The sequence below is a fragment of the Camponotus vicinus genome, unplaced genomic scaffold (assembly GCF_025532165.1).
Source record: "Camponotus vicinus isolate PSW18456_S1 unplaced genomic scaffold, iyCamVici1.0 SCAF_1, whole genome shotgun sequence".
Taxonomy (NCBI): domain Eukaryota; kingdom Metazoa; phylum Arthropoda; class Insecta; order Hymenoptera; family Formicidae; genus Camponotus; species Camponotus vicinus.
Window position 1 is genome coordinate 20,755,071 of NW_028141945.1, and position 15,703 is coordinate 20,770,773.

At 32.4% G+C, this 15,703-nt stretch overlaps 1 protein-coding gene and 2 pseudogenes across 1 annotated transcript; 1 reads left to right on the forward strand and 2 right to left on the reverse strand.

Annotated features, from left to right (window-relative positions):
* Nucleotides 1–6,650, reverse strand: part of LOC145959450 (guanine deaminase-like) — a 34,348-nt pseudogene extending 27,698 nt beyond the window's left edge.
* Nucleotides 1–15,703, reverse strand: part of LOC145968331 (small ribosomal subunit protein uS5-like) — a 181,772-nt pseudogene that overhangs the window by 64,342 nt on the left and 101,727 nt on the right.
* On the forward strand, nt 13,317–15,453 carry LOC145959447 (uncharacterized). Its single transcript, XM_083078298.1, has one exon. It carries the CDS (start codon nt 13,357–13,359, stop codon nt 14,944–14,946), a length of 1,590 nt encoding a protein of 529 aa, XP_082934424.1. The 5' UTR covers nt 13,317–13,356; the 3' UTR covers nt 14,947–15,453.

Genomic DNA, 15,703 nt, shown 5'->3' on the forward strand with positions numbered 1-15,703 from the left:
CTGTCCGAATCTTGAATTTTCTCCCATACAAATAATGGTGGAAAGATTTTAAAGAGGCCACAATAGCCAACAATTCTCGTCGTGTAATACAATAATTCCTTTCAGCTTTATTTAACACTCGACTATAGTAAGCAATAACCTTTTCTGCGCCGTCTTGGACTTGTGACAGGACCGCCCCTACACCGTGATTGGAAGCATCCGTATCTAAGATAAATTATCCTTGCTCCTTGGGAAAGGATAAGATCGGTGAAGAAATCAATTTCTGCTTCAATTCTTGAAATGCTTTTTGGCAAGAAGAAGACCATTCGAATTTTACCTGATGCTCCGTAAGGGAAAACAAAGGTTTAGCCATTAACGAGAAACCTTTAATAAACTTCCTGTAATAGGAACAAAACCCAAGAAAACTACGAAGCTGCTTCCTATTCTGAGGAATCGGCCAATCCTTTACAGCGGAGATTTTTTCAGGATCCGTGGAAATTCCTTGCTCAGAGACGATATGTCCCAAATATTTCACTTATTTCACCCTATTGTTTGATCAGCACTATCCGTCCAATCGAGATTGGACGGATGGTGCTGATCAAACAATATGGCCTTTCACCTTTACAGTGAATGCTTGGTCGCATAAGCGAGATTCATCCTGGAGCGGATGGCATCGCCCGGTCAGCAACAGTGGTCACCAACCAAAGGATCGATTGTTAGACCTCTGTTAAAATTATCGATATTGCCATTAAAAGATTAGCATGATTAAAATCACGATATTAAATTGACGCACTTTGCGAAGTATAGGCAAAAAGATAAATTTTCTCTTATGTTATTTTTTTATTTGACTGTAAGCTAAATTAGTTGATATTTAGTTGATATTAATTGATATTAGTTGATATTAATTTATTTGATTGTAAGCTGAATTTGACTGTAAGCTAAATTAGTTGATATTTATTGACGAAAATGATTATTTGACTCAATTTAAATTTATTTGTATTGTGTATTACTCTGACTTGTAATCAGTGTCATTACATGTACATTTTATTATTTATTATTTATTTATATTATTTGTCATATTGTTTATATTCATTCAATTATTATATGTTAATATTGTAAGACGCAGTCTTCCAAGGCGGGCAGTGTTTCGTATTATTTTCAATTTGCTTCATTTCATATATTTCCACATCATTATACGTCTCTAAAACGAGCTATTTACTATTCTTATATCTTATATGTTATTGAAAGTTATTATCTCTGGCTTCGAGTCGATTGTTATGAAACGTGGCTATAGAAACGAGATGATCTTGAGATCTCGTAAATTCTCGGAACATTCGAGATTCGGGAAATTCGCGATATATAAGCTTCTCGGAGCCGGTGGATAGGGTCTTGCTAATCATACCGCCGCCGCGCATAATTTGTTAGAGCAAGTACCATAGTAATTATTACAATAAAGTCAGAAATTATTAAGAAGAAAAGAGTTTATTTCATACACCCTCAAAGGAGCTTATGGCTACAACAGAAAAGAAATCTAGAGGCTTATGTCTCGACTTGCGTCGCCCGTGGAACCACCCGGGATTTCCACGCAAGAAATCAAACACCTAAATAGCATCCTATAAAAAGTAAAAAATCAAAACTAAATATGAAATTAATAATTATAACTAGCCAAGTATTTAGAAATTATTCAATTTGAGGGTACGTAATTTGAAATAGTATTTGCTATAAAATCGATCTTACATTTATAAAAATATTATACATATAGATTTTTCCATGAAATTAAAACGCATTTCATTTTTATTAAAAACAACTTATTTTTATAATAAATATAATTTTTATATGACACGCATTTCAAGAAATTCGACGAATCTTACATTTTATTTATAATTTAGTGATATTCTTTCAGCATACATATACAGGGTGACCCATTTTAACTTAGGCAGCCAAATAACTCGAAAAATAAGCAAGATAGAGAAAAATGTTTTAGACAAAAGTTGTATGGTTTCGAGGGGGCCATAAGATGGTATCATTGGTTTGACCTTGAAGAGTCATTTGAAGGTCACGTGAAGGTCACTTCAATTTTTTTAAATGGAACATCCTATATATTTTTGTACATTCTTGTAGCTCATCTCGAGAGCTTTCCAAAACACTATAATTAAGTACATTTTCGTTAAGTACTTTTTGAGTTATGAGGCTTGAAATAATTTCTTAATTTTACATAAACCGTAAAATATCTTGTAAAATATTCATTTTTCGATTACCTTACCTTAATAGTTTTATGTACAAAATAATGAGAGGAATCAATTGGTGTAAAGAAAACACATAGTTGTTTCGAAGAAAAAATATGTAATTTGCAATTAACAATTCCATATTTTTTCTTAAAAACAACTATGTGTTTTCTTTACACCAATTGATTCCTCTCATTATTTTGTACATAAAAGTATTAAGGTAAGATAATCGAAAAATGAATATTTTACAAGATATTTTACGGTTTATGTAAAATTAAGAAATTATTTCAAGCATCATAACTCAAAAAGTACTTAACGGAAAGGTACTTAATTATAGTGTTTTGGAAAGCTCTCGAAATAAGCTACAAGAATGTACAAAAATATATAGGGTATTCCATTTAAAAAAATTGAAGTGACCTTCACGTGACCTTCAAATGACTCTTCAAGGTCAAACCAATGATACCATCTTATGGCCCCCTCGAAACCATACAACTTTTGTCTAAAACATTTTTCTCTATCTTGCTTATTTTTCGAGTTATTTGGCTGCCTAAGTTAAAATGGGTCACCCTGTATACATATGATAATGTGATTAGAAAAATTTTTTTTTCCGTTTGTCATACTTAATAAATGCGACACTCATTGATTTATAAATAATAATATCCCATATTGAAGAAGCGAAATTTTTGTTACATTTCACGAACTCGGGCGCGCTAATCGAGTTTCGCGGTTTTTACTTAATCACTGTACATAACACTTAAGCATTTACACTACCGCTCAAAAGTATTTGGCCACCCTTAATTTAAGAGAAAACTCGAAAACGAAATTGTGTCTATTACCCTTCATCGATTGTTTATGCGCTAACGGAAAGTCGTTCTCAATAGCTATATTATAAATATCACTTCAAGTTTACTAACAGATAGCTACAAAGCCAAATAAGGTATTTATAGCTCTTTTCCTAGAATGAATACTTTTTACTACAAAGGCGCGTGTTTCATGGAATTTTTTTGTTTATTTGATATTTTAGAATGTAACGGATATAGATTTGCGTCAGTTATCTGCTGCCATTTGAACAGAAAACACATCTTTTGACGCATATTTTGCAAAAATAATATATAGATAGAGAAGATATAGATAGATATATAGATAATAGAAAACATACAGTTGTTTTAAAGAAAAAATATGGAATTGTTAATTGCAAATTACATATTTTTTCTTAAAAACAACTATGTTTTTTCTTTACACCAATTGATTCCTCTCATTATTTTGTACATAAAAGTATTAAGGTAAGATAATCGAAAAATGAATATTTTACTAGATATTTTATGGTTTATATAAAATTAAGAAATTATTTCAAGCCTCATAACTCAAAAAGTACTCAATGAAGAAATACTTTATTATAGTGTTTTGGAAAGCTCTCGAGATAAGCTACAAGAATAAGTAATAAAAAATAGGAGGTCCCATTTAAAAAATTCTAGGTGACCTTGCTCTGACCTTGGCGACGCCACCCAAGGTTAAACTCATAGCGCCAGTAAATAGATCTTTTGAAATTCTACAACTTTGGTTGGAAACATTTTTCTCAGAAACGTTTCGTTTTCGAGATATTTGACCGTTTCCAGACTTTTCTAACACCCTGTATATAGATAGATATATAGATAATATATATATAATATATAGATTAATATAAATGAATGATTTTTATTTATTTATAGTCATTTAAACACAATTTACCTAGGTGGCCAAATACTTTTGAACGGTAGTGTATTTATGTCGTGCTTTTATAAATGCCCCGTAATATTTTATTTATTTGCATTAGTCGCAAGGTTCACAATGCTTTTTAATGCGTATTACGAGCGTTACACATTAATTATTTTATACAATATACTTGTCTGTCAAGAGGAAATGATAAACGGTCGAACAAAAAGAATTATGGCGGTAAACGGTGACAGATTCTTTCTCAGCGAAGGATAATTTAATCTTATACGGATTAAAAGCTAGAGTGGGATGGTAAAGTCGGCAATAAGGTGATTTTTTGTGACATTTTCAGATTTTCTATCCATTTTTTGATATGTTTCCTTAAAATCGATCGATTTTCAATCAAAAAAGAAAAAAAGAAAAGTCAAAGTAATATTTTAACGAATAAAAATCTCACATATTATATATTTAGTTAAGTTTTTAAAAATTAATAATTACAAGATGAATAAGAAATTTATGGTAAAATTTTATTGTTATTGTTACATCTAATTTTTTTATTTTCAGGATTATTTTTTGTAAATTAATATTGCTTATTTACATGATATAAAAATTATTATAAAGTGAAGTTAAGACTTATTTGTTTTCTATTTTACAGAAAACAAATCTATCCAGTAAAATACATTTATCAATATATATTTGATAAATATAAAAATGTAAATTAAAGAAATAATAAAGTATCTTTTCTATATTGTCTCGTAATGTTTTTCACAATTTTTTCCCACTCTACAAGTCTACAAATCAACTCGAATTTCTCAATTTCTTTCAATAACTGTTAATCTTATTCGATTATTTCAGAAACACGATCATTGATCCGGATTAGTCTAGGGAAATTTAGAAAATCTATCGTTGAGTACCACTGCTCAATCCGATCAGAGATCCGATTAGTTGTCGTAAACACCCTAAGAGGATGCTATTCATGCTGCGATTTTTAAATCTTTTAATAAAAAATACAATAAAATACAATAAAATAACATTTTAATATTTTTGTGCAATAATACTTTATTGATATAAAATTATTATTGTAAATAATAATATTATTTATTGTTAAGCTATATATTTTGTATTTAAATAATAATAAATAATAATTTCATAATTTTTAGATTTGCTATCGTATATTTTTTTAAATTATTTTTGTCTTTTTTATCAAAAATTTTTAATCTAAAAAATATAAATCTTATTATAATTTTAAGAAACAAATTGTGGCAGAATAATATATTTTTACATTTGTCTATTAAGAATAATTTTAAATTAATATTTTTTATGTTCTTAAAATATTTACTGTAACATTGAGATATTCGTTTTAATCTTAAAAAATATTTGAAATGTTTGATATAATATAAAGAATTTTTTGTGTAGGATTTGAATTGAACAAATCTGCTGGGAATAAATATTTTAATACTGTTTTAGTTCCTACTGATTTTAAGCAATTATTATATATTTTGTTATTTTTATAATAGAATGTAAGATGGTATCCAGCAATATTATATATATAATTTAAATCAAGAGTTGTCATCTTTATATGAATATAATTTTAATTACAATCTGATATTTTATTTGTATTTGATATATTATCGTGCATATCTTTTCACGTCATTACATATGTACATTACATGTTAGTGAAGATAGAGTCTTATGTGAAATTATATTATATATTATATTATATATATGAAGATAGAGTCATATGTGAAATTATATATCCTTAATTAGGAAACTATTTTCCTATCATAATATGCAGGAAATAAAATATAAATTTTCATTTACTCCTATTTGTTCGACAGCTTTTATAAAGGCCATAGTAGTCTCAATTGATTTTTCCGCTTTCATAATATCCATCATCCCGTGAAACGTTCAGTTTACTTTTCCGATGAAAGCCCGTTGACCTAACTTTGAAACTATTTCCGCGAGAATCGCAGATACCTCGGTATACAAAGATGCAAAATAACATGCTATTGTTGTACCAGTTTGTATAGTTCGTTTCTGTGAAATAACAATTAAAATAATTAAAAGATAAGAATATTTTAGGTCAAATACAATTATTATTTTATAATAATATGCTATATATATTATTTATAGTATTATTATACATATTATAGTATTATTTTGTATTATTTACATAGCATTATTTTTTTATTGTATTGTTTTATATATTATTTATAGCATTATTTTATTATATTATTATATAAATATTGTTCTTAAATAATATTATGTTTTAAGATTTCTTTTACATATCACAGCTACCTCAAACACTTGTTCTACAAATTTTTTATCAGTATACTGCCTCTCCAATGGACAAGTATAGGTCTCCAGCCAGTCTAAAAGATGTTTTTGTAATCCAATCCAAGATTCGGAAACTGCACTGCATGAGTATGACAATCGATAAAAATTCAGGTATTATAAATTGTTCTGATAAATTATTAACTTCTGCATGAAAATCATCTATCTTTTGTCGATCTGTTGTTGAATTTTCCATAACATCAATAATCTGTATATTGTATAATACAGATATGAATAAAATATTGTTATTGTTTTATATATTTCATCTATATTAGATGAATTACTAATAAAAATAATAAATATATGGAATATGTTAAATACCCTACCATCCTCAACATGTATTGTAACACTCTCCTTAAAAATCACTTCTCCACTTTCATCTGCATGAATCATAGGATCGGAAAGAACTTGTCGAATCATTGTGCAGTATTATTTTAATATATACAATTATCACTAAAACAATACAATGAAACATATACATTGTCTTTTTTAAAAGCTTTAAAATATTTTTAAAATGTTTCTCTTTATCTCTATGTATCTATAATCTGTGTAGTATGCCTATTATCAAATTAATTTCTCAATAAGAAATAAATAACGCATAATATATATAAATAACGCATTTCTTTCTTACATTAACATCATGTACTCATTATTACGTACTCTATCATAATAATAAAAAAATGGATAATTGTGTAAATAACTTTACTTCTATATAAACGTAAGTAAATAAAAATTCTCATTATATACCTTCAAATATAATATCAAATACAATATCACTCAGCTTTTTCACAAACTACTCAGTTATAAAGCGCTTCAGTCTTTTAATAACAAAATTATTTAATGAGATATTATATATGTGTTATCACAGCGTGTAACTATTGTGACAGAGATTATTGGCGATGTAAAAAAACAGTAACGTTGCAAAACAGCTGATTTGATTTGGAAAAACACATTGCATTTAATTATGTCCAATATCAGACATACAAGTATTGTGATTATTTTTTTCGACTATATCGGGGCCACATGACATATCTTTCGCCATCTCTACCGGGGGATAATCGCAATAATTACAAGATTATTGGGCGCCAAATATGGAGAACTGTACCACACAAAAATACGCAAATAATGTAGATAGTAATGTAATCTAATGTAAAAAATGTTTTTAAAATATGGAGGTTAAGTTTTATTAATTTAAATACTTACTTGTACTTGAGGATTTCATCGCCATACAGCACCGTAAGAGTTGCAATAACATTGCAACAACATTTTTCTGCAAGATTGCAGAAACATTCTTCCAAACGGCATAACTTTATCAAAAAAGGTCCTAGAAAATTTTTCAAATATATACCATTTATTTCCTAACAAATATATATATTTGAAATAAGCTTAATAACTCATACATTTTTGTACCAGGGAGCCATTTCTCTTGAGCAATGCAACAGTTTAACAAAAAAATTTGTTTTCTCAAAGTCTATCATTTCTCAAAGTCTATTGTCAGCATTCGTCATTTTGTAAAACATTTTTTGTAACTTAAACTTTGGTTTTTTTAGTTTTTAAGAGCAATATTCAAGCTTTAATTTGAGCTTTGTTTCATCTCAATACGATGATTATTTACTGATTTCATTATTGAAAGATGTTAAAATTTAGTGGCCCGTTTTTTTGCGTGTGAATTTATATCCATCAAGCAGCTACCAAAAAGATATCCACTGGATAGTCATACATCCACGAGCTTCGCGCCTAGGTCCAGGATTCGCGAGTCAGGCTCATCAATCAAAGAGTGCGTTAGCTCGAAGGCTATTGTTGCATCCCCGCGTCCCTTCCTGTGAATGTATTCGCCACCCGTTGTATTCTTCTAGCGGGAAATACGTCGACGATACAAGATCGTCTTCGAGCGCATCATTAAGACGTTGTTGATAAACAACGACGATCAGCTGGGAGTCTAGAGTCAGCTGTCAAGCTGTGCAGACGCGCGTCTATGCGTGGCTTATTTTGCAAATAATCTATGTTCTTGTTTATATCGTTGTGATTCATTAAATTTTCTTTGTTCCTTTAAAGTCTCGTTGTTATTTATGAGTGCGCGAGTTCGCGCGCGTTCGATATATCGTTCCACGGACGCAGCACTACCCATACAGCACAGACCATTCTTGTTATATTGTTGTTATATTTCTGCAATATTGCTGCAATGTAACAACAATGGTCTGTGCTGTATGGGTATTAGTCGTATCTCCTCTATCTTTTACGAGGAGCTCCAGAACTCCAAAAATTAAACGCGGACGGTTGCAAATTCTGTTACTTATATATGTATCATAGAACATTGAATAAATATCCAGCAAAAATCTAATAAATATCAATATACATGTAATAGATGTATATATGTAAATATTCACTGATTGTTGTATAGATATCCACTGAATATTGGTTTACATATCCTGTAGTATACAGGGTGTCCCAGGTATCTTCCGTCCAAAAAAAAAGGCAGATTCTCTGGCCAATTTAAAAACGATTTTTCCTCAGCGAAAATGTCGAGGGAGATCATTATTTTTTGCATATTCCCAATTTTTGTCATCATGTATCTTTCTAACTAAGCCTTAAATTAAAATTCTATTAAAGTAAACTCTACCTAAAATTAACTAAAGAATTTGTCTTTATTAATATTTTATTCCCATAAGCCTTAGTTTGCGAAAAACCCTTTATTTTCAATCGTTTAAAACTCGAAAACTATTAGTGCCACGACATTTTCGCTGAGGAAAAATCGTTTTTAAATTGGCCAGAGAATCTGCCTTTTTTTTTGGACGGAAGATACCTGGGACACCCTGTATATTTATGAAACCTCGAATTGCGGACATTTGGATATCTATAGCATCTCTAATAGCTGTTTCTTACACATTCGTGGATATCCTTAATGCCCATAAAAAATACCTCGTATCTAATATCAATTATTTCCTTTATGGATATATACTTATATTCATCAAATTTTGACAAATTTTAAGAGAATTTTCAATAAAAAGAAAAGAAGATTAATGAACGTGATATTGAGAAATAATTTCTCCTTATAACAATTAAGAAATTAATTTATTCGCACGTTACATACTGATATATCGGTGAATAAATATTCGATTTAGTATCTAATGAGATATCATAGAAAATTTTAAAAAATTCTAAAAAGCTAAACGCACAAGCTTATTTGGCACAATCTCCCATCTTTCTTTCTTTCTTTCTCTTTTTTAATTGACATCATACATATATTCGATTATAAAATCATTAGAAATACAACAAAATTTGAAGTTTTTTAGATAAAACAAAGAAAAAATAGAAGAAGATGATTTATAGGAAAGTTCTGAAAATCTAGGAAGAAAATTCTCTGAGCACTTTTGCAAAAGAATAGAATTTTTTCAAGCGAAAGGTTTGCGTGTGGAGTGATCATATAATATCTACAGAATTACAACACATTATTTCCTTTTGTCGACAATTTCCCCAATAGCCAAGTCTGCTAAAGCAGATCTTGTCAGGTAATCTGTTACAAATTTTTGTCGACAGAAAGATTACAGAATTGATGCAGGTTCTGATATATCATGTGATGTCGGCAGAATGTCAACAGAAATATAACAAAATCTGTTCACATAACTGGACAACAGATTATCAACAGAAACTGAGCAGAACTTGTTGATATAATTGACGGCACATTGATGGCAGAAACTGAACAGGATCTGTGCGGCGCAATTTTGACAGCAGATTGGTAACAAAAATCGAGCAGGATCTGCGCAATGAAATTTGATATCAAATTGTCAGCAGAACCCGAGTAGAGCCTGCTAATGTAACTGACGGCAGATTGATGGCAGAAATGGAACAGGATCTGTGCGGCGAAATTTGATGTCAGATTGCCTGTAGAAACCGAGCAGGATTTGCGCACACAATATCTGATAGCAGATTGACGGCAGAAGCAGAACAGGGTTTGCATGATTCGATAGTTCCTTCGTTTACCGCTATGTGATATACTTTCTCGCAATCAAATCTCTGTCAAAAATATATATAAAGTCGCGATTATTAATAAAAGATCAAAAATATAGTAACTATTTCTACCACTTTAATTTCTGACATCTGATACAAGCAGATGAGATTCAGAATATTAAACTGATTGGAATCAATAGGATAAATGGTAAATTATTCATTTACTGCCTATTTGAAACATAAAGCAAGAATTTAATTCTAAATAAATTACATCTCCAGTTTTACAAATTACATTTACTTTTATTATTTACTTTATTATTAATTTAATTAAATTGAACTAGTCCTTCGTTATGTGAGAATAATTACGATATAACATATATTATTATACATTATGTCATATCAGAAAAAATTGTAATTAATCGATAACTCACCGATAATACTCTTATTTAGCACCTGTAATAATCAATTTTATTGCATTTATACAACATTAATATAAGTAAGCCCAAATCTTGTTCGGTTTCTGCTGTCAATTTGCCATCAGATTGCGTGCGCAGATCCTGCTCGATTTCTGCCGACAATCTGTTGTCAGATTATGTTTACAGTGTTACGTCCAGTGGACTCCACGATTCTTTTCTTTCCTCGAAACGATTTCGTGGAAGAAGGAAATCAAGGATCGACTTGCATTCGGAATGCAAAGCGATTCTTCTTAGAAATAAAGATAGCACTTAGAAGAACGCAACCTCACCCGCGGGTATCGTCATTAAACTTTAACAAATCTAATACTGAGAATGGCCAGTCGAGATAGCGTCAACGAAACTCTAAATAAATTTACGAGTTATATGATGAAAAGTTGTTATGAGAAATTCTAACTGTCCCGTATCTATGGGTACGGCTTTATGTTCCAAGCCTCTCTATCCAAAGAATTTTCAAAATAAAGATCTGGTCCTCGGAAGAGTGACAAATAATAAACGTAAGACAAAACCTTTCGAAATTGATAGTGCACGTGCGCTCGTTCGACAGGCCACCCTCAAGCGTTCTCCGAATCGCCAAATCATCAAGCGATAAGATAATCAGCTCACTCCCACTCTCTACTGGATGGAGCTAAGTCTCGAGCCAAAGGGCTTAACCAATTAAAATCTCAAGAGACCCCTCTCCTTTTAAAAAATCAAGCTCCTTGACCTTAGGAAGGGAGTAATAGAAATCATTTGATTCGCCTAAAAAGATTCCCCACCATCCAGAAGGGAGGAGGAGTAAAATCCTTAAAACTTGCGAGCCGAAGACGCGGACACACTTCAGTTCACAGTTCATAGAACACAGTTCATTTTAAAGAAATTACGACACCTCTTTCGTGCAGCACAGAGTATCTGTTTAAATTCAATCATTGTCAATAAGTAAGTGAAGTGAGTGAGGTGAACTTTGGATCAACTGAGCATTCTACTCATCTTCAACCAACAGCCACCCACCTGCGCTTTCAGCTCCGGTCGAATTAAATTTCTTTTTCAACACCTTGCAACGTTCACAATAAGTAGTAAGTTTAAATTTCTCTCTCAGTTCCTATTTCTCTTTCCCATTCGACTGGCGATATCAAAAACGATCTTTAAGTAATTAAAGAATTTGAACTATAGATCCTTAAAATAATAAAAATTTAATCAATAATACTCTCGATCAGTTAGAATTTCATAATAACCATCAATAGTAATTTATCCTTAACAATTCAATTCCCTTTCCATATAACTCCTATCTATTCGTTGCAGATTTCAGAATTGGAATTCACGAATATTCCTCCTATCTATTCGTTGCGGATTTCAGAATTGGAATTCACGAATATTCTTCCTATCTATTCGTTGCGGATTTCAGAATTGGAATTCACGAATATTCCTCCTATCTATTCGTTGCGGATTTCAGAATTGGAATTCACGAATATTCCTCCTATCTATTCGTTGCGGATTTCAGAATTGGAATTCACGAATATTCTTCCTATCTATTCGTTGCGGATTTCAGAATTGGAATTCACGAATATTCCTCCTATCTATTCGTTGCGGATTTCAGAATTGGGATTCACGAATACTCCTCCTATCTATTCGTTGCGGATTTCAGAATTGGAATTCACGAATATTCCTCCTATCTATTCGTTGCAGATTTCAGAATTGGAATTCACGAATACTTCCCCACTCTCCAAAGATTCTTTACAGCAATCTATCCCATTAGTTCTCTTTAATTTTCTTCTCGATATAAATATATATATATATATATATATATATATATATATAATTACTTCTTCAAATTGTGATCGGATATATTTCAAATGAAAGGATTGAACGATAAATAAACCTTGAAGATCGTTCCTTGATAGAGACCTAATATACCTGATCGATCATCTATCTTCATCAATAATTACCGTATTTAAATCGCGTATCTTAAATTTTACTAGTGTCGCCTCATAATTCGCGGTCAAACAATAGGCGTTGGCGGAATCGCCGGAACAAACGGTTAAGAGAAGGGCTGGCTCAGGCTATCGGCGGTCCAGTAAATCGTTCGACCACTAGTATAGACAGTAATAAACTCGATACCTGTTTAGATAGCAAATTTTAAATTAAAAGTAACAAAATTGTAATAATCTCCAGCCAGGGTTAATACTTAAGATTAGATTTACCACTTTTATTCCTGGCTGACGTCCTCCGAACCAATGTAACACCCGCGGAAATTCCCTCACACATACAAACAACACACATATAAAATTTTCAACTATATTTTGTATTTTTAGAAAAGATCTTTATGTAAACATTTCATATCGCTCAAACGACTAATTATTGAATAAATGATAATTTATAATAAAATCTTCATTTAATTTTGCTACCCGTTCTCATTCCTTGAAGTCCGAAATCGCACAGGGTCCCGTCCCGAGTAAAAGAGATTCGATTCTCTTACCGAAAAGGGACCGACGAGCGTAACGGCCTGGGACACTCACAGAGTTAAAGGGACCATTCTGGTCACTGACCTGTGCCAGGCCCCTGACAGTGCGCTCGACCCGATCTATACACACGCCCGAAAAGTGTGTCACCGGGTAAGTAGGTTGCGTCTTTCCAGACGGCCCGACCTTTTAAGGGTCTGGACGTAACATACTGACTAATTTTTGGGGGCTCGTCCGGGATTGAAATGTGCGATCTTGGAAACCGGAATGAGTGACGGGACTCGAAGTAAAGTCAATAAAGACGAAATAGAGGATCTTTATAAAACTGCAATAGAGCGATATAGTAAACCAAAAAACACTCGAGCTATTTCTACTCCTTTACACACATCTACCCCTAAAGCGACATCTAAACAAGTCCAATTTATTGAGGAAAATTCTTCCAATTTAACTGAAAATACCTTAATTGCCGATTCGCCTGAGCCGTCTTCCAACGATTCCGAATCTACCGCCGCAAACGCTAGTATAAGTAAAATAGTTGATAGTAATAACTTTGAAAATTATCCTGAAAACCCTAAAATCATGGCGCAACAAAATCCTTTCGCCACACTGAAATATGCGGTTGACGCTGTCCCCTTCTTCGATGGCAGCAACATTCCGCTTAACTATTTTATTGAAGGCTGCGAAGAAGCAAGATCAATGCTTCCTAAGGAAGCCGAACCGCAGTTTACTAAAATTTTAAGAACACGAATAGTAGGTGAAGCACGCAGAACGATTCAAGACCAAGATTTTGATAAAGTATCGCAACTAACTGCTTATTTAAAACGAATTTATGGGCCGGTAAAAACCGTCTATCAACTCCAAGGAGAACTAGGATGTGTTTATCAGAAAAATGACGAGGATGTAGTTACTTACGCTAACCGCGTCAAGATCTTAGGAAAACAGATATTAGAAGCGTATAGAGGACCCGGAAATACATTGCCAGACCAAGCTACTAAGACATCGCTGGAAAAAGATATGAGTAAATGCTTTATAAGGGGGCTTAAGCCCGAAATCGAACAAAGAATAGCGAGGGATTTAGATGTACAAGAAACGGTCGCCGATGCCTTAAGGATAGAAAGAGAACTGCGGGTAATGACAGATTTACGACAGGGACAGAGCAATGACTCAAACAGAACAAAAATATTACCTACTAATCGATTGCGGGAAACATGCCAGATCTGTTTCAAAGAAGGGCATGTAGCAAATAATTGTCGAAAACTCTCTCAATTTTCACTACAAAATCACCATAAATCCGATCTAGGCACCGAAATATTAATATGTCAGATTTGTAAGAAGCGAGGGCACGGTGCTGACAAATGTCGGTTTCGCGATCCTCAAGCTCGACGAACGATAAATGTAATACAGGAAAAAGCCGTCACCTGTCAGTTATGTTCAAAACCAGGACATAATGCAAAAACCTGTCGACAAAATACTAATAGTCAACCCAATAAAGTCTCTGTAATTTGCCAGTGGTGCGATAAGCCAGGGCATTCCGCCAATAATTGCTGGAAAAAACAAAATGAAGAGAGAAACCTCGAAAATAAACCGAGAATTACTTGCCAAACTTGCGACAAATTCGGACACACCTCTAAAGAATGTCGTTCTAAAATTAATCAACAAGCGGCGCCTAAGAACGATTTATTCTGTCGATATTGCAAAGACCGAGGTCATCTACTCGATGATTGTCAATTACGTATCGCGAGTAACAACCGTCGCAAGGAAAATAGTCAGGGAAACTACAAGGGCCCCTCGACGTCGGGTGTGCAGCAGGGGGCCGGGCAGACCTCACACCCTTCACAATCTCAAGTGGCCAAGTAGGAAGTAATAACATAAATGTACAGCCTGTGACAGTAAATCTCAACAAACAAAGCCTAGTGCCTACTGTCCGGGTTAACGTTAAAGATATGCCGACTTCCATAACTCTTATGTTAGATACAGGATCTGGACCTAATGTTATCAAAGAAAATTTCGCGCCTGAGGGACTTAATATTAATTACAAAAATATATTAAAATTAAATGGTATAAATGATTATCCTGTTTACACCCTCGGTGAAATCGTATTAACTCTTTTTGAACTACCAGTCATCTTTCATATTGTATCTAACGATTTCCCAATTCCGCAATCTGGAATATTAGGCAATGAATTTTTTAAACAAACTTTTTCGAAAATAGATTATGCGGAAGAATGCCTGGTTGCATCCGGAATTAACATACCTTTCTTTACGCCGGAGATGATCGTAGTGGCTCCACGATCTGAGTCATTATTTTATGTGAGGATAAAAAATCCAGAAATAAAAGTAGGATATATACCCAGATTAAAATTAACTCACGAAATTTATCTAGGGGACACCATTGTCGAAAATACATCCGGAAAAGCGTATTTAAACATCATAAGTACCCTAGACGAAGAAACGGAAGTACAAGTTCCGAACTTGCGCTTAAAACCGTTGAATGAAGTGCTTGACGACCATGAATCTACACTGGAAAACAGAAACGACTTAGAAAAATCAGTCCGTATGGAGGAAGAAATTAAACATAAGGAATTTAACAAAAAGACTGAAGAGCTCAATTACAA

Excerpts from the sequence above, each read along its gene's own strand:
- LOC145959447 (XM_083078298.1), top strand. The coding sequence starts at position 13,357 with ATGAGTGACGGGACTCGAAGTAAAGTCAATAAAGACGAAATAGAGGAT.